At 33.7% G+C, this 20,984-nt stretch overlaps 1 protein-coding gene across 1 annotated transcript; it reads right to left on the bottom strand.

Annotated features, from left to right (window-relative positions):
• Window positions 1-6,364: 6,364 nt before the first annotated feature.
• On the bottom strand, window positions 6,365-8,872 carry LOC128216060 (M-phase inducer phosphatase-like). Its single transcript, XM_052922652.1, has 6 exons — window positions 8,714-8,872; window positions 8,184-8,333; window positions 7,757-7,912; window positions 7,107-7,336; window positions 6,782-6,899; window positions 6,365-6,502 (listed from the first exon to the last, which is right to left on the bottom strand). Exons 1-6 carry the CDS (start codon window positions 8,870-8,872, stop codon window positions 6,365-6,367), a joined length of 951 nt encoding a protein of 316 aa, XP_052778612.1.
• Between the last annotated feature and the right edge of the window lie 12,112 nt (window positions 8,873-20,984).

Raw genomic sequence — 20,984 nt, 5'->3', positions numbered from 1 at the left:
CAACAATTCGTCAGGTAGAAATAGCCCCTCCCCTATTGGCCCAGAGTTTGTTGTCATTTATGGCCCAATAAACGGTTAATTTGCATATTTTTGGCAGGTTTTCATACTGACCCATTTGCTTATCATTAAGGTAGCATTGTGGCTCCTGATTGTTTTTACACGACTCAATTAAGCGCCATAAAATTCCACGTGATAATTTCACCTTCCGTTTTATCGTGTATTGTCAATATGTCAGCTTTATCTGTCAACTTACTGTGGTTTTACCTTGTTCAATGAATCACTGATTTTTCAACAGTTTATAGCTCCTAAGATTTTCTTATACATGCTCTGAAAAACATGACATCTTGAGTCTATCTCTATAAATCCGAAGAAATATTGAACATACATTCCATGACAAATAGGAAAAAAGTTAAAGTAAGTCGTTTGAAATGCGTTGAAAATGTCAGAGACTACTCAATGATTTTCTATCAAACATTTATAGGACGAAGGGGCCTTGTGTAGACGAAACGAATCACAGACCCTTCTACTTACAGAAATGCTGACGTTAAGATTCCCAAACATTCTATCAGTTCTGAATAAAAAATAATTACTGCCTATTAGATAATAACCTAGTGGCATTTAGTTTTATGTAAAACCGTTAAGAATTGCATCTTCAAATCTTCACAGACATGAGTTGATTTTACGCCTGCATAACATTAGTTTTGAAAAAAAAAATATACTGATACATTGTACACCCCTATGTATACGCATACAACATTTTATATAAATAGTTTGAAATATTTTTAAATGTCTGCGACTCTCCAATTTATTTCATTAAACATGCTTAGTACGAAGGCAATTGTGTTGCCGAAGCTTAGCACAGACCCTTGTTATTACAGAAAAGCAACATGAAGTTAATAAAGCTCTATATCAATCTTAAGTAAAAAAAAATATGATCAAATGAAATATATTTTAGCAATATTTTTAGGTTGAAAAGAATCTTACTTATTTTGTGTTTACAGCTCGGTATGAAATTTGGTAAAGATTTGCAATAAATATAGAGATGGAGGGAGCGAGAACCTGCGAATGCCTAGGGCCCGGAAAATATAGACAATGGACATTAATTATAATTGCATGCGTAGTCGCTTTCACATGACTCAATTAATGAATATACTCCTACCACAAATGGGATGATTACCTTCGATTACATTTACAAGGGCCATATTAGTGGACCATATATAACCTTGCGATCTTATCAGCTTCCGTGCATTTGTACTCAGTCGACGATAGTTTGTAAGTGTCAATATTAACAAGGGAAGTTATCATATTTCCTGAATATATGTAGTCCATAAGGTGTCACTTAATTGTTATCATAATGGTTTTACCCAGAATTTAAGTTCAAATTTCATATCATATCTTACAAAGAGGAGACATCTTCTATGGTGATAACATTTCTATTTAGCCGAACTGTTTGTATGATTTATAGAATACACACATTTATTTATGATATATATTATTCCATTTGTTTTTAGATACATGTTGACAAAATGTATGTATTTCAACATAAATTAGACTGGAAATGTTTAAATCAATAAGTTTTTCGACTGCTGAAATGTGGTTATGATCTTAGTCAGTTTGCACCATTCTTATAAAATCTTAATGATTTAGAAGTGCTCGCTCGTTGCGGTCACTCCGCCCTTTTTATATTGTATTACATACAACAGATCTTCATGTGCTTTGTATAGATACATTAACATTGTATGAATTGGTACAACACATACCTCATAGCCGTTGCTGCTGTATTCCAGAATAGTAACAGTTCTTTAAACACGATACAGTTGAACAAAATAAGAGTTTGAAAAAACGTTGATACCGTTGAAATGCCAAACGGAATGTGAATTCTCGAACAGGAGTCACTTGGCAAGAACATTTGTCAACGTAAAGTTATCTACAGTTTGTACGTGAAGTAATTATAATGTTTGATTTTATACAATACGGAAGTTCCAAACAATCTTTAAATATACAAAGAGTTCAAATAGCGGTCTAGTTTCTTGATGAGGAAATTATAACACTATTTAAATGTAATTAATGCTTAATTAAAGCTAAATGCAGTAATCAAGGACATTTAAAATAAACAAGTTGAAAGTTGCGATAAATACAGACGATCGCACCTTTGAGTTGGTGAGATGTCGCGCGTATTGATAGACACGTTAGCCATTAAGAATCCTGTAGGTTTGACAACGGCAAGAGTAAAATAGTATTATGTTATTATATGAAAAAATATTTTACTTCTCCGTTGAATTGATGTTTTTATATTTGTGTATTATAGAAGGTATCTGTGATTTATTGTAAAACGTTGCGTGCTCGCCGAATGGGTATAACCCGTCGGCGAGGGTAAGTACATTAACATACATAAGTTTTATTAGCATTAATGTTGTGGCAACATCATAGCCATACAAAAGATAACATACAATGAAATACAGTGGTACAAGTACACAAGAACACAAACTTTTACATAGAAGAAGAGTGAACATTTAATTTCCACCTCTATTGCAAAATGAAAAATAAACAAACTTTGATAACTTTAGGAGTAATTTTGGCGATTTAGTTGTCATAAGGTTTTCGAATTTTGTTAATGTTGGCCATCTGCAGTAAAAATTGCTTAAATACTTTTTTCGCAGTTCTCTGTGTTTAGGGCAAACTAGAAGGAAATGGTATTCATCCTCAATAGTTCTCATGTTACAATTATTACATAATCTTTCGTGCCGACGAGTATTAGTATATCTGCCTATTTCTATTTGTAGATCGTGAGATGAAGTTCTTAGTTTGGTTAATGCAATTCTAAATTTATTTTCAGTGATATCACTAAGGTACGTTTCCTGCTCAAACTCGTGTTTAATTAATGAATATGAGCAAAGTTTAGGTAGGTTGTTTATTTGTCCATACCATGTCTGTTTATAATTGTCGATTATTCTTATCCTTATAGGTATTATATCAATAGATAACGTATCTTGATTAAGCCAAATGTTAGCCATCCCAAGGCGATTCAATAAGGTTTGTATATGATAAGCCCAATTATTACCGTTATACGTAGTATCATTGCTAATGTCATCACGTAGCATATTATATACTATTTTGATCAGGCTATTATTCGGGGAGTTAAGAATTTTTATCCAGTATCTGATCATTATAATCGTTCTATTAATTTTCATTGGGACCCTTCCTAATTCACCATACAAACATTCTAAATTTGTTGATCGTTTAACACATAATAATTTTCTGCAAAATTTAGTATGTATCATTTCAACATCTTTGGCATCGTGAAAACCCCATACTTCTGCCGAATAGTTAAGAACTGGTGTCACTAGACTATCAAATAATTTATTTTTTTCTTTTATAGGTAGGTGCAGTTGGCTGAATACAATAAACAAATTATGCATAGAATATGAGGCGTGCTGTGCTAATCGCTTTTGTGTTCTGTTCCAGTTATTGTTCTTATATAGATGCGTCCCAAGATATTTAAAGGAAGTAACCATTTCTATCTCGGCGTCGTAGAGATAAAATTGGTAGGCTGTGTGACGGCCTTTTTCAAAAATCATAGCTTTCGTTTTTTTAGCATTAATTTTTAACCCCCAGGTGTTACAATAATCTTGGAGATCATTTAACATGCATTGTAGAGAGTTTGGGTTATGTGAAAATAAAGCTGCGTCATCCGCAAACATTAGGAGAAATACCTTTATGTCGTTTATAGTAAATATTCCTTCTTGGTTACTGTTAATATAAGACGTGACGTCATTCACGAAGAATAAAAATAATAAACTTGAACTCGGGCAGCCTTGCTTCAGGCCAGTGCCAGATTCGAACCAGTCTGATCTTGACTGTTTGTATCTAACACAACATTTGACCGCAGAATACATCGCCTGAAGCGAAAGTACTATTTTAGAGCTTACATTTTCTTGTATGAGCTTTGTCCAAAGCTTAATTCTATCGATTTTGTCATATGCCTTTTCATAATCAACAAAAATGCAATACAGTTTTTTACCACCATTAAGGGTTTTAGCAATGATAGAGAATAACACGAATATACAATCAATAGTCGATTTTCCTTTCTGGAAACCAAATTGTGAATCGCTTATTTTTTCATTGTTAATTGCCCATTTATTCAGCCTATTTAATAATATCTGAGAATACACCTTACTTAATATATTGCTTAACGTAATGCCTCTATAATTTTTAGATTCACTAGCGTTACCACCTTTAAATATTGGTGTTATTATACCTTCTCCCCATGACTGCGGGTATTCTGCGCTATTAAACATTCTGTTATACAATTTGAGCAAATATGGGGAAGTAATTTCAAATGAATTCTTAAAAATTTCCGCAATTAACATATCATTGCCGGGACTTTTCCCGCTTTTTTGAGAAAATATAGCATTCTTGAGTTCCGATTCCGAGATAATCCCATCCAGCGATTCATCCGCCAAAAAGGGCACATTAAAATCTTGTTCATTATTTGTAGCACCAAAAAGGTTATTAAAATGATCATACAAATCATCAATAGATAAACCTTCAGAGCTGGGTATATTTTTCTTGTACTGGTTTTTGATATTTTTCCAAAACTGTTTTGGTTTTGTTTTTGCCAGCTTAGCAATTCTAACACCCTCATTTTTAAGGAAGAGTTTCTTTTCTTTTCGTTTAATCCTATTATATGTTTTTTTAACATTAAAGTATTCCTGACGTAACTGGATATTGTGTTTATTTTTTACGAATCTATTTCGAGCCTCCTTAAATGCTTTTCTAGCATTGTAACACTCTGAGTTAAACCATTTCTTTTTGTTTGCTATATTCTTATTATTATTATTATTATTAGTAGCAGTAGTAGCAGTATTACAATCATTAACCGTATTTCGGTTTTTACCCATAGTGTTTTTTGCACAATTTAGCAGTATTTCAGTAAATGAATTAACTGAGTCATCAATGTTTGTATTGTCGATATTGTCACACAATGAGACTAATCCGTTACTGTGCGACTGTAGTAAATTTATGAATGAATCACGCTTATCGTCCTCCCACGCGATGTGTATACTGGGGATATCCGATAGATCACGTGATTTAGCTTCCGTTTGAAAACAAATACCCTGCAAACATACTTTAATTGCCGAGTGGTCAGAAAATTCTGTAGGGAGTAGTATTTCAAAATCGCTCAAATGAGAGAAATATCGATAATTTATGATAAAAGTAAGGTCACCCCCTCCCTCCTACATTGAACTGTTATTTTTATATTTCAGTATTTTGCTATTCACACATAACTGATCTTTTACATAATTGCAATACAATGGTAAATCACCATTACACTTCCGGTAAGGCGGCAAAAATTGTTATTTTGCTCGTTGTTTAATGCATTCTTTGATGTTGATGCTACAGAATATTCAATTCCAAACCACCTTTTAGACTCTATTTTTGTAATCTTAAACATGGTTATTTTCTATCAATATTATATCCCTTTAACAGATTGTCAAATGAAATGATTAGAGCAAGTACGCTCAAGGATGGTGTTCGAAATTCATACAAAGAGAAATGCATAAACTTTAAAGACATTTGTCCAAATGTTTTTGCAGCACGACATCTCTCGTACTCATTAATCAATCTTCTTGTCGATTTCTGAACGGAATGTCGGTTTGCTTCAAATGTTTGGTTTCCATTTTTGTAATGACGTCACAATTTTACATAATTAATTGATAAACCATAATGTATACAAATGGTTACCATACTTTGAAACATGATTAAAATCCCATTAAGAAACTTGTGTTATATTGTTATATTAAAAATGACTCAACATCATCATTCAAATATAAATTTATTCATATCATATATATAAACATATATGTAGCACATGTTTGAACGACTGGCGCTCATTAATAACAATAACAATTATACATAAAGCAATAGTATAAAAATATTTTTTCACCACAATTTTGTTAAAACCAGTTTTTGAAATGTATATTAATTATGTAAATATTGTTAGTTGATTTCAGTTATTGTGTCAAAGTTTGCCTGTTATTTAAAAATGCTTTTCACGGAAAATTAGAAATCAATGAATACAATCAAAAGTTCATATGAAAGAGATATATGCAAGACAACCAAAGTCTAGAACGAAAGAAAAGACAAGAAAGACTCAATAAGAAATGAGGAGAATACACATTGGAACCACACACAATAACAAATGCAAATCTTCTATCACAGATATGCTTTAGATGTTGCTATACATTTAAGAGTCTTAGCACTGCCCTGCAGCACTTATTCCAGTCAAATATAAAACATAGGGTCTTCTATATCACCGTATCTTGCGCGTGCGCGACAACTTTGACGAAAGCACAATGGCGTTCTAAAAGCGCAAGCTGGAGCGAAGTCGGTTTGCGCGTTCCCCCGCTGTCCAGGACTTGGACTTGGCCCGGAAGTGACGAAGGTCAGTCACGTGGTCCTTGTGCAACATCGGCTTGTATTCCTGGGGCTCGCATTGGATCTGAAAAAAACAACAATAACAATGTATTACGCGTTTTCCCGGGTATAAACAATAAACATGATACTCAGACGATTTAACACGGTACACCATTTTATTTTATTTGTTGCTGTATTCTCTTGAGTTGTTTAGCCAAGTATATTTTTGCTAGGCTCAAAAATGAACATAATTAATTCGCTCAATAATTCTATCTGAAAACATGGTGCTGAAAATTGAAAACATATCTCTGAACTAATTTGATATATTTTTTACCTAAAAAACCTACTTTACTTTTGTACATACCATATGTTTGTTGAAGAAAGCCTTGTATCCGCCCTCTAGCAAGTACACTTCCGGGAAGGCTAGGCGTGGATAGACGTCCGTGTGGAGGCTCCGGTCCTCGCTTCGTAAGTGACGGTACCTGAACATGATAGAACATATGTTTTACAATTTGAAATAAAACAAAAACTTTTCATTACAATAAAATCGCTTTATATAACGCAGTTGTTTTCAAGCACTTTTCAAAGTTTCCTTCTCACTTTTAGAATTGCCGAATGTAATTAAACTAATATCTCATGAAAAAGGCTTCATGATTTACTAGAAAACATTATATCATTGGGACACTTACATCTTCGGTCCCCTCTCGTACGAGAACTCGCAGTGGAAGACAAGCACGTGTCGACCGGATGAAGCATCATCGACCACGTGCGCGAGGAGAAAGTCTCGCACCATGTCTCGCGTAAAAAGATTCACAGCTCCCCGGATGTGGCCGCCTTCGAACTCGTACGGGTAGCGGCAGTCGATTACTGTCACGCGCCCGACCTTGTCGTCATAGCACCCACGTAGCACCGCGTCCATCTGGAATATGAGAGAACATAACGTCAAGCATAACATGACGATTTCTCACTTAAAATATCAAATTCATCAACATATTAACACAAGTGACAGGACCACTCAAAATTTCGGACACAATCATGCGGGCATTCTTTATGTCTTGTATTTGCGTTGTTTTAACAAATTTCACTCACAACTTTAAAAGTATAGCATCGAATATATATAATATATTTAAATGAACATTTTTTATAAGAATGAATTCACGTGCCAAATCTCCTGAAAAGACAGTTTAATGTACCAAAAGTTTGCCCACATAAGAACATTGCGATTAGTTAATGTGGTTTTCAGTGGACACTCACCAGTTTATGAGTGAATAGTTTACATGATGAGTACAATAACGTCACTTCAATGACTAAATAGGTAACCGTCTTCATATGAACCTACCGTATCAGGTGAGATGGCTTTGAGGTCATTGTGTTTTCCGGGGACGGTTGGGATAGTGTAGAGCCGGGAGCCGTCCGCAACCACTTCAGGGTCCATGGAAAGCGTGTTTACCACCGACTTGACCTCTTCTCCGTAACTGCTAGAGGTATCCATATCCTGCAGAAGAAACATGTCGCTATTAGCAAGACAAATCAACCAATCAATTTACATGTAAGATTGTAGTCCGGTACATTTTAAGTAATAGCAGAATATCATTTATAATTATAATACTATTCTACTTCAATTAAAACAGCAAGAAATGGTCATATTACATAGCTGAAATAGCTATTAATGTATTGTTATTATTGTTTTTTTTTATTTTTGATGTCGTTATTTGTTTGCTTTTCTGATACTCTAAAAAATGTTGAACAAACAAATCAAAACATACGTTTAGAGTAATGCTGCTAATGGCTACCTCTGCCTCCCTCAGGCGCTTGGTTGGTGGAGTATCCTCTGGCTCATCAGCAAGACGCTTGCTGGAGAATAGGCTTCTCTTCACATCGAACGACAGGAAACGGCCCAATGGCTTCCGGCATACCTGATCGTTCAAAGAGTCACAGTTAGGAAATGAAATAACATAAATATAATAACAAAACGATAAAACTATCGACATATATATACTGGTTTCGATGAATTAATCATTCGATGAAGTATTCATTCATTCCGTCATAACATAATTCCTTAATTAATGTTTTTATTTAAAAATCACTAAATCATCACTCATTTATATTATCATTCATCCATCGATCAACCAATAGAGCAATAAATAAAAGACTTCGGTTACTCCTTTCGATTGAATAAATTGTTATAATATTCTCATCTAAATTTAAGAGTTTAATGCTTCAGAGTTTATTTCCAGATTATTAAGGAATGTGCAATTAAATAATAATCAGTTTCCATTATTTTGATATAACTGACCTCAGTGTAGGATCCGTCAAGACCGGAAGTGGCGGAGGGGGTGTCGGTGACTGCCCAGTGGGCACCAATATCTGCTGAGTTGCCTCCTTTTGCCGGCGGCGTTATGAAGGCGCCGATGTCGCTCAATTCCTGCTTGCTTGGGGTCGTCAGTCTCAACATGGCGGATATCTGCGCGGAAACAACGTACATGCACAATTAGTATTTTGAAAACACACAATAAATAATAATAAACTTTAATCTATAAAAAACACAATAGCATAATGTTCTGTTAGATATAATACAAACATATACAGTTTCGTCTGACACGACAATTAATAGTTTTTTTTTAACATCTTGCATTATGATAAACACATGTAGTTTAAGTTAATAAATAAAGCGTATGAGTTGTTCCATTTCTCAGTAAAATTATATTCATCAAAATTAAAATTAAAACACATAAACTTACAGTTGAAGGTCCGCTGTTGCAGATACTATTGGTCTCAGTTTTGGTACTGGAATGACAAAACATAGCAATATACCATAAATCTCCGGCACGAGCTCATATTATCACACAGCGCATCTTTAATTAGCGCAATTAGCGGTCTACAGTCACATGGCCTGGTATGGTCACAGCTAGTCCGGGCAATATGCTATAATAAAAGAAAATGATTACGCATCGCCATGATCTAAGACGCCGCGGGTGCTTGATTAAACCGATCATAATAGACGCTGAGTACCATAAATCACGGCGTATTACGACAAGTGGCCGTTTCTCAATACGGTTACCGTACGTTAATATGTCCTTAAATATTTTAATTTCACCAATCCAGAAAGGTTAAACAACAATTGAATATTGAAATCCGGGGGGGGGGTATCATCCTACACTCTATTTCGTGCTATTAAATATGGAGAGAGAACGGACGTAAGTTATATTTATTAGTAATGTATTTAAGGTGTTTAGCATCGGCATTTTAATACATAAGATGAAATTGCATTAACAACACTTTTCAATATTTCAATTGTTGTTTAACCTTTCTGGATTGGTGAAATTAAAATATTTAAGGACATATTAACGTACGGTAACCGTATTGAGAAACGGGAGTGTAGGATGATATCCCCCACCCCCGGATGATTGCCCCCCCCCCAGACATTAGCCCCTAGGACCATATCCCCCCCGGATGATAGCCCTCCCAGACAATAGCCCCCCCCCCAGACAATAGCCCCCCTGCATATATATAAATGACTTAACATATATACACTCTTTTAAATTTGCATATTCATAAAACTCATAAAACATAAAAAAATGCCATCTAGTGATCCTTTTCTAGTTCTCTATACAGACTTGTTAATCAAGTGTGCAGCGAACAATAAGCAATAATACACTGATAAGACAGATCATGTATGAGCCACCTGATCTGGGTCCACACTGTTTGCAAATGTCCCTATTACCATCAAATAGAATTGTAGTGTTGAAGGGTACAATGAAGGGTGGCCAATGTTGTGGGAATTAGTGTTACAAGTTCGATTTTGACTTGTAAAAATAGTCCTCACAATTTCGAGTCATTGAGGTTTGAAAATATCATACAATAAGAAATAACAAATAAAACAGTAGTTGATTAACTTTTATATAAATACTGATATATATCTATCACGCAATGCAATGCTTGGAAGCATTAACCCTTTCCATTCAACAGCCTGTAGGGAAACCATATTATATTTATGTGATAAATATAACCCATATAGTCCATGATCACTTAGCACAATCACTTAGCACATTTCAATGATTTAAAAAAAAAGATTTCTTGACTGAAGTATTAATTAAAGTAGTTTTATCCTTTTCTTCATTGATTTATGCCTTTGGGTTGTTTCATTTTATAATAAAAATCATTGTTTTGCAAATTTGCTTAAATAAACTGGTTATAATATGCATTTTAATATTGGGGGGGGGGGATATCGTCCGTTTTTTCACTAATACGGGGGGGGGGGGGGCTATCTTCCGAGAGGGCTATGGTCCTAGGGGCTAATGTCGGGGGGGGGCAATCATCCGGGGGGATATTATCCGTACCTCCACGAAATAACACTGGGCGTGTTTAATATAGAAACCGTTTTATTAAAATAAAATAAAGCAGAACTAGTTTCCGGTATGAAGACAATCCACAGACTGACAATAATTGTCTGGTTCTTATAACATGTTACTATGTATTTTTGCAACCTAAATTCCACGTTACTGCACTAAGCTGATAATGTGGTACTTTGGATATAATTCGCAAATTTTACATGCAGTGATGTAAGGTTGTTCAACGTAATGTTTTCCTTTATATTTTGAGAAAATGTGCTCAAACTGTTCTCAGTCTAATCGTGTTTGTCTTGCTTTAAATAAGCGCGTTCTTTGCTTTGACAGAATAAGTATATAGAACGTGTATAAACTTAAGGCAATCTTATGCGTGGGCTTAAAGGGGATTTCAGCATTGTCCTTCAAGTTATGTATGATGTTAGAAAAACCTTCAGTAGCAAACTGCTAGAACACTCACAATGCTACGAAAACGCCAATCGAGTTTGTTTGTGAAGATATTTCTCGAGCAAATGCCGAGCCTTTTATATTCAAATCGAAAACTAAGCAAAGCCACTATATTCCGATTCTTATCCCCCTTTCAAGTGGTGATTTCCAAATATGGTATATCTATTGAATTAATACTTTTTAATAATAAAAATATCTCTTACAAAGTCAAAGATGATGTTTCTGTTCTGATGATGGTTTTTGGTTTAACATATAATTTAAAAAATCAACCGAACATCGAGTCAAGTAGAAATAGCCCTCTTCTATTGACCCACAGTTTGTTGTCATTTATGGCCCAATAAACGGTTAATTTGCATATTTCTGGCAGGTTTTCGTTTGAAAACCTTGATCTGTTGGAGCAACTTCACTGTAATTTTTTGCGACGGATTACATATACTAGAAAAAGTACTCCACGGTACATGCTCTACTCGGAACTGGGTAGATACCCCCTTAACACCATAGTTAAAACCAGAATGATTAGTTACTGGAGTAAACTCGTTTCATCCCATGACTCGAAAATAAGTTTTTTGATATATAAAGGCATTTTACATAGTAATAATTCAGCCTGGACCAGTTACATCAAGTCAATACTTGATTCAACGGGTTATTCATACGTTTGGCATAACCAAACAAGAGTACCTGTAAAACATATCAGTAAACTTGTGAAATCTAACCTTGTAGACCAATTTCAGCAAAACTGTTTTGAACAATTTAATCTTTCGTCTAAGGGTAAAATGTATTCTCTGTTTAAGTCTGATATTAAATTTGAGAAGTACCTTAATATTTTACCCAAATCTCTACGTTTTACATTCTTGCATTTCCGCACTAGTAATCATAAATTCCCTATCGAAGTCGGTAGATGGAGACAGAATGCTGTACCACATGTCAATAGAAAGTGTCCGTTTTGTAATCTAAACGATATCGGTGACGAACTGCACTATTTACTTACATGTCCATTTTTTAATCCTACCAGAAAACAATACATAAGTAGTCGTTTTTACTCAAGACCTAGTGTCTTACACTTTAGTGAAGTTTTAAATTGTATGAACCCGGATACCTTAAGGAAAACAGCAATTTTTGTTAAAATCTTAGTTAATCACTTTAAACGAATCTGATCATGTATTTTATAGTTTTTCATTTGATATCTCATAATTATACCGATCATATTGTATCCTACGTCAAATAAATGAATTAGTTTTGTTATAAATAAATAAATAATAATAATATTTAAACTAACCACATTCCCCTTACTTACTAATTATATTTGTTTTGTATAATGATAAACTCTAAACCTGTTGTGTAGCCGCCATTAACCCACATATTTATACCTGTGTTAACATATATATATTGCGTTTTCACATGCTTTTACTTAAATGTAAACTGTGATATAATAAAAGAATATTGAGTTGAGTTGAGTTGAGTCATACCGACCAATTTGCTTACCGTTAAGGTAGCATTGTGGCTCCTGATTGTTTTTACACGACTCAATTAAGGGCCATAAAATTCCACGTGATAATTTCACCTTCTGTTTTCTCGTGTATTGTCAACATGTCAGCTGAAACTGTCAATGCATTGTGTTTATACATTGTACAAAGAATCACTGATTTTAAACGTTAACTGGATATCTAATACTTTATAAATATGACATCTTTTGTCTCATTTCAATACTTTCTGTCGGTTCTAAATAAAAAAAACACTTATGAATGCCAATGAAAGCGTCTTATGGCCGTAATGAGTTCGACGTTAAACCGTTAGGAAAGCATATTTTAATCTGCACAGATATGACGGCATAATTTGTCCCTTCCACCTGCATAAAACTGGTTTTGATAGTATTTTTATTGAGACATATACAGTATATCCGTATGTATACGTATAGAAACATTTATGAAAAAACTGCATTGACGTATAGAAAGCGTTTAGTAGTTTATCTAAATAAGCTTTTAAAAAAGGTCTGTGACTCTTCAATTAATTTCCATTAAACATGCCTAGCACGAAGACAATCGTGTTGCCGAAACATAGCAAAGGCCCTTGTCATTACAGAAATACAATATGAAGTTAATGAAGCTCTATATCAATCATAAATATAAGAAAGTTGATTAAATGAAAGATATTTTAGCAATCTTTTTAGGTTGAAAAGAACCTTACTTATTTCGTATTCTTGTTGCTTTTCGTGCTTACAGCTCGGTATGAAATTTGGTCAAGGATTGCAATAAATATAGAGATGGGGGAGCGAGTACCTGCGAATGCCTAGGGCCCGGAAAATATAGACAATGGACATTAATTCTAATTGCATGCGTAGTCGCTTTCACGTGACTCAACTAATGAATATATTCCTACCACAAATGGGATGATTATCTTCGATTACATTTACAAGGGCCATATTAGTGGACCATATATAACCTTGCGATCTTATCAGCTTCCGCGCATTTGTACTCAGTCGGCAATAGTTTGTAAGTGTCAATATTAACAAGGAAAGTTATCATAGTTCCTGAATATAGGTAGTCCATAAGGTGTCACTTAATTGTTATCATAATGGTCTTACCCAAAAGAATAAAGTTCAAATTTCATATCATATCTTGCAATGAGGAGACATCTGTTATTATTGAGCGAAACTGTTTGTTTTATGTATGATGTATAGAAGCCCCACATTAATTTATGATATATATTATACCATTTGTTTTTAAATACATGTTAACAAAATGTATGCATTTCAACATGTATTTAACTGGAAATGTTTAAATCAATAAGTTTTTCGACTGCTGATCTTTCGCTCGTTGCGGTCACTCCGCCCTTTTTATATTGTATTACATACAACAGATCTTCATGTGCTTTGTATAGATACATTAACATTGTATGAATTGGTACAACACATACCTCATAGCCGTTGCTGCTGTATTCCAGAATGGTAATAATTCTTTAAACACGATACAGTTGAACAAAATAAGAGTTTGAAAATACGTTGATACCGATGAAATGTCAAACGAAATATGAATTATCGAACAGAAGTCACTTGGCAAAAAAAGATGTCAATGTGAAGTTATTTACAGTTTGTACGTGAAGTAATTATAAAGTTTGCGCTAATACAATACGGAAGTTCCAAACAATCTTTAAATATACAAAGAGTTCAAATAGCGGTCTAGTTTCTTGATGAGAAAATTATAACACTATTTAAATGTAATTAATGCTTCATTTAAGCTAAATACAGTAATCAAGGGCATTCATAATAAACAAGTTGAAAGTCGCGATAAATACAGACGATCGCACCTTTGAGTTGGTGAGATGTCGCGCGCATTGATACAAACGTTAGCCATTCAGAATCATGTAGCTCTTATTTCTGACAACAGCAACAGTAAAATATTATCATCTTATATTATTTCATATTATTTTACTTCTGCATTGAATTATTATTTTTATATTTGAGTATTTTGCCATTTTCACATCAGTGGTCTTTTACATGATTGCAAAACAACGGTCACTCACCATGACACTTTCATTAAGGAGTTAAAAATCGTTATTTTGCACATTGTTTAATGCATTCTTTGATGTGGATGCTACAGAAATTCAATCCAAACTACCCTTCAGACTTGATTTTTGTTACTTTAAACATGGTTCTTTTCTTTCAAAATTATCTTCGTTAAACAGATCTGTCAGATTATATGAGTGGAGCAAGTACGCTCAAGGATGATGTTCGAAATGCGTACAATGATAGTTACATAAACTTTAAAAACATTTGCCTAAATGTTTTTCCAGAACGACATCGCTCGTACTCATTTAATCAATCTTCTGGTCGATTTCTGAACAAAATGTCGGTTTGCTTCAAATGTTTGGTTGCCATTTGTGTAATGACGTCATATAGCTTTACAAAATTAAGTCATAGACCATAATATATAGAAACGGTTATCATTTGTGTAATCACGTCATATAACTTAAAATCCCAAACAGAAAAGTGTTATATTTTTATATTAAAATGACTAAACATCATCATTGAAATATAATTTTATTCATATCATATACATAATCATATATGTAGCACATGTTTCAACGGATGCCGTTCATTAATAACATTACAAATAACGATTATACATAAAAAAATAGTTAAAACTAATTTTTCACCACAATTTTGTTAAAACCAGTTTTTGTAAATGTATATTTATTATATAAATATTGGTAGTTGTTTTTAGGTATTGTGTCAAAGTTTGCCTGTTGTTTGAAAATGCGGAAAATAAGAAATCAATGAATACAGTCAAAAGTTTATATGAAATAGGTATATACAACACAACAAAAGAATGAAACGAAAGAAATGACAAGAAAGACTCAATGAGAAATGAGGAGAATACACATTGGAACAACACACAATGACAAATGCAAGTCTTATATCACAGATCAGCTTTAAATGATGCTATACATTCTATAGTCAAATCTCTGCCCAGCACTAATTCTGGTCACATATACAACTTAGGGTGCTATAACACCGTCTCTTGTATTATGCGCGACAACTATGACGTCCCAAAATGACATCAGCTCAATGGCGTTCTAGAAGCGCAAGCTGGGGCGAAGTCGGTTTGCGCGTTCCCCCGCTGTCCAGGACTTGGACTTGGCCCGGAAGTGACGCAGATCAGTCACGTGGTCCTTGTGCAACATAGGCTTGTATTGCTGGGGCTCGCATTGGACCTAAAACAACAATAATTATGTATTACGCGCTTCCCGGGTATAAACATGGTACTCAGACGGTTTTAAAACTGTATAGTTAGAAAACCATTTTATTTTATTTTATGCTATATGCTCTATAGTTAATGCCTAGTATATTTTTGCTAGGCACTTACAATTATAACCATAAATCTCCGGCACGAGCTCATATTATCACACAGCGCATCTTTAATTAGCGCAATTAGCGGTCTACAGTCACATGGCCTGGTATGGTCACAGCTAGTCCGGGCAATATGCTATAATAAAAGAAAATGATTACGCATCGCCATGATCTAAGACGCCGCGGGTGCTTGATTAAACCGATCATAATAGACGCTGAGTACCATAAATCACGGCGTATTACGACAAGTGGCCGTTTCTCAATACGGTTACCGTACGTTAATATGTCCTTAAATATTTTAATTTCACCAATCCAGAAAGGTTAAACAACAATCCGTACCTCCACGAAATAACACTGGGCGTGTTTAATATAGAAACCGTTTTATTAAAATAAAATAAAGCAGAACTAGTTTCCGGTAAGAAGACAATCCACAGACTGACAATAATTGTCTGGTTCTTATAACATGTTACTATGTATTTTTGCAACCTAAATTCCACGTTACTGCACTAAGCTGATAATGTGGTACTTTGGATATAATTCGCAAATTTTACATGCAGTGATGTAAGGTTGTTCAACGTAATGTTTTCCTTTATATTTTGAGAAAATGTGCTCAAACTGTTCTCAGTCTAATCGTGTTTGTCTTGCTTTAAATAAGCGCGTTCTTTGCTTTGACAGAATAAGTATATAGAACGTGTATAAACTTAAGGCAATCTTATGCGTGGGCTTAAAGGGGATTTCAGCATTGTCCTTCAAGTTATGTATGATGTTAGAAAAACCTTCAGTAGCAAACTGCTAGAACACTCACAATGCTACGAAAACGCCAATCGAGTTTGTTTGTTAAGATATTTCTCGAGCAAATGCCGAGCCTTTTATATTCAAATCGAAAACTAAGCAAAGCCACTATATTCCGATTCTTATCCCCCTTTCAAGTGGTGATTTCCAAATATGGTATATCTATTGAATTAATACTTTTTAATAATAAAAATATCTCTTACAAAGTCAAAGATGATGTTTCTGTTCTGATGATGGTTTTTGGTTTAAAATATAATTTAAAAAATCAACCGAACATCGAGTCAAGTAGAAATAGCCCCTCTTCTATTGACCCACAGTTTGTTGTCATTTATGGCCCAATAAACGGTTAATTTGCATATTTCTGGCAGGTTTTCATACCGACCAATTTGCTTACCGTTAAGGTAGCATTGTGGCTCCTGATTGTTTTTACACGACTCAATTAAGGGCCATAAAATTCCACGTGATAATTTCACCTTCTGTTTTCTCGTGTATTGTCAACATGTCAGCTGAAACTGTCAATGCATTGTGTTTATACATTGTACAAAGAATCACTGATTTTAAACGTTAACTGGATATCTAATACTTTATAAATATGACATCTTTTGTCTCATTTCAATACTTTCTGTCGGTTCTAAATAAAAAAAACACTTATGAATGCCAATGAAAGCGTCTTATGGCCGTAATGAGTTCGACGTTAAACCGTTAGGAAAGCATATTTTAATCTGCACAGATATGACGGCATAATTTGTCCCTTCCACCTGCATAACAGTTTTCAAATGTAGAATACACGATGCGTTTAAACAAGATTGGTATGGTACTTTAGAAAAAAGCACGGTGCTAGATATGTATAGAAATTTTAAGACTAGTCTTGAATATGAGAGTTATTTAGACATTATACCCCAAAGTTTACGATTTTTCTTTTGTAGACTGCGACTCTCCGTGCACCCACTCCATATTCAGACTGGTAGATACGCTAGAAATAATGTTGTTCGAAACCAAAGATATTGTCTTTGTTGTAATTCCAATGATATTGAAGATGAATTTCACTTTATCTGTGTGTGTCAAGCTTTTAATGATTATAGAAAAAAATATATTAAGAAATGCTATTATACAAGACCGTCTGTATTTAAATATTTACAACTGTTGCAATCAAATGATAAAATAGAGCTTATTAAACTATGTCTGTTTGTTAAAGATTCGCTTAAAGTAAGATCCACGATAATTAATGTTATGACTTAATACTGTAATATTAGTTCACCCTCTGATTTAGATAGATGATTTATTTATTTTTGTATTTATATATACTTATTAGTATTACATTGTTTGTTATTATGCATACACGTTGACAATGACTAGTATAAACATATGTGTTGTTGACGATGTACATTGTACAAGTCGAAATAAACTGTCTGTCTGTCTGTCTGTCTGTCTGTCATAAAACTGGTTTTGATAGTATTATTATTGTGACATATACAGTATATCCGTATGTATACGTATAGAAACATTTATGAAAAAACTGCATTGACGTATAGAAAGCGTTTAGTAGTTTATCTAAATAAGCTTTTAAAAAAGGTCTGTGACTCTTCAATTAATTTCCATTAAACATGCCTAGCACGAAGACAATTGTGTTGCCGAAACATAGCAAAGGCCCTTGTCATTACAGAAATACAATATGAAGTTAATGAAGCTCTATATCAATCATAAATATAAGAAAGTTGATTAAATGAAAGATATTTTAGCAATCTTTTTAGGTTGAAAAAAACCTTACTTATTTCGTATTCTTGTTGCTTTTCGTGTTTACAGCTCGGTATGAAATTTGGTCAAGGATTGCAATAAATATAGAGATGGGGGAGCGAGTACCTGCGAATGCCTAGGGCCCGGAAAATATAGACAATGGACATTAATTCTAATTGCATGCGTAGTCGCTTTCACGTGACTCAACTAATGAATATATTCCTACCACAAATGGGATGATTATCTTCGATTACATTTACAAGGGCCATATTAGTGGACCATATATAACCTTGCGATCTTATCAGCTTCCGCGCATTTGTACTCAGTCGGCGATAGTTTGTAAGTGTCAATATTAACAAGGAAAGTTATCATAGTTCCTGAATATAGGTAGTCCATAAGGTGTCACTTAATTGTTATCATAATGGTCTTACCCAAAAGAATAAAGTTCAAATTTCATATCATATCTTGCAATGAGGAGACATCTGTTATTATTGAGCGAAACTGTTTGTTTTATGTATGATGTATAGAAGCCCCACATTAATTTATGATATATATTATACCATTTGTTTTTAAATACATGTTAACAAAATGTATGCATTTCAACATGTATTTAACTGGAAATGTTTAAATCAATAAGTTTTTCGACTGCTGATCTTTCGCTCGTTGCGGTCACTCCGCCCTTTTTATATTGTATTACATACAACAGATCTTCATGTGCTTTGTATAGATACATTAACATTGTATGAATTGGTACAACACATACCTCATAGCCGTTGCTGCTGTATTCCAGAATGGTAATAATTCTTTAAACACGATACAGTTGAACAAAATAAGAGTTTGAAAATACGTTGATACCGTTGAAATGTCAAACGAAATATGAATTATCGAACAGAAGTCACTTGGCAAAAAAAGATGTCAATGTGAAGTTATTTACAGTTTGTACGTGAAGTAATTATAAAGTTTGCGCTAATACAATACGGAAGTTCCAAACAATCTTTAAATATACAAAGAATTCAAATAGCGGTCTAGTTTCTTGATGAGAAAATTATAACACTATTTAAATGTAATTAATGCTTCATTTAAGCTAAATACAGTAATCAAGGGCATTCATAATAAACAAGTTGAAAGTCGCGATAAATACAGACGATCGCACCTTTGAGTTGGTGAGATGTCGCGCGCATTGATACAAACGTTAGCCATTCAGAATCATGTAGCTCTTATTTCTGACAACAGCAACAGTAAAATATTATCATCTTATATTATTTCATATTATTTTACTTCTGCATTGAATTATTATTTTTATATTTGAGTATTTTGCCATTTTCACATCAGTGGTCTTTTACATGATTGCAAAACAACGGTCACTCACCATGGCACTTTCATTAAGGAGTTAAAAATCGTTATTTTGCACATTGTTTAATGCATTCTTTGATGTGGATGCTACAGAAATTCAATCCAAACTACCCTTCAGACTTGATTTTTGTTACTTTAAACATGGTTCTTTTCTTTCAAAATTATCTTCGTTAAACAGATCTGTCAGATTATATGAGTGGAGCAAGTACGCTCAAGGATGATGTTCGAAATGCGTACAATGATAGTTACATAAACTTTAAAAACATTTGCCTAAATGTTTTTCCAGAACGACATCGCTCGTACTCATTTAATCAATCTTCTGGTCGATTTCTGAACAAAATGTCGGTTTGCTTCAAATGTTTGGTTGCCATTTGTGTAATGACGTCATATAGCTTTACAAAATTAAGTCATAGACCATAATATATAGAAACGGTTATCATTTGTGTAATCACGTCATATAACTTAAAATCCCAAACAGAAAAGTGTTATATTTTTATATTAAAATGACTAAACATCATCATTGAAATATAATTTTATTCATATCATATACATAATCATATATGTAGCACATGTTTCAACGGATGCCGTTCATTAATAACATTACAAATAACGATTATACATAAAAAAATAGTTAAAACTAATTTTTCACCACAATTTTGTTAAAACCAGTTTTTGTAAATGTATATTTATTATATAAATATTGGTAGTTGTTTTTAGGTATTGTGTCAAAGTTTGCCTGTTGTTTGAAAATGCGGAAAATAAGAAATCAATGAATACAGTCAAAAGTTTATATGAAATAGGTTTATACAACACAACAAAAGAATGAAACGAAAGAAATGACAAGAAAGACTCAATGAGAAATGAGGAGAATACACATTGGAACAACACACAATGACAAATGCAAGTCTTATATCACAGATCAGCTTTAAATGATGCTATACATTCTATAGTCAAATCTCTGCCCAGCACTAATTCTGGTCACATATACAACTTAGGGTGCTATAACACCGTCTCTTGTATTATGCGCGACAACTATGACGTCCCAAAAT

The sequence above is a fragment of the Mya arenaria genome, chromosome 14 (genome assembly GCF_026914265.1).
Source record: "Mya arenaria isolate MELC-2E11 chromosome 14, ASM2691426v1".
Lineage (NCBI taxonomy): Eukaryota > Metazoa > Mollusca > Bivalvia > Myida > Myidae > Mya > Mya arenaria.
This window is presented reverse-complemented; position numbering and strand designations above follow the sequence as displayed.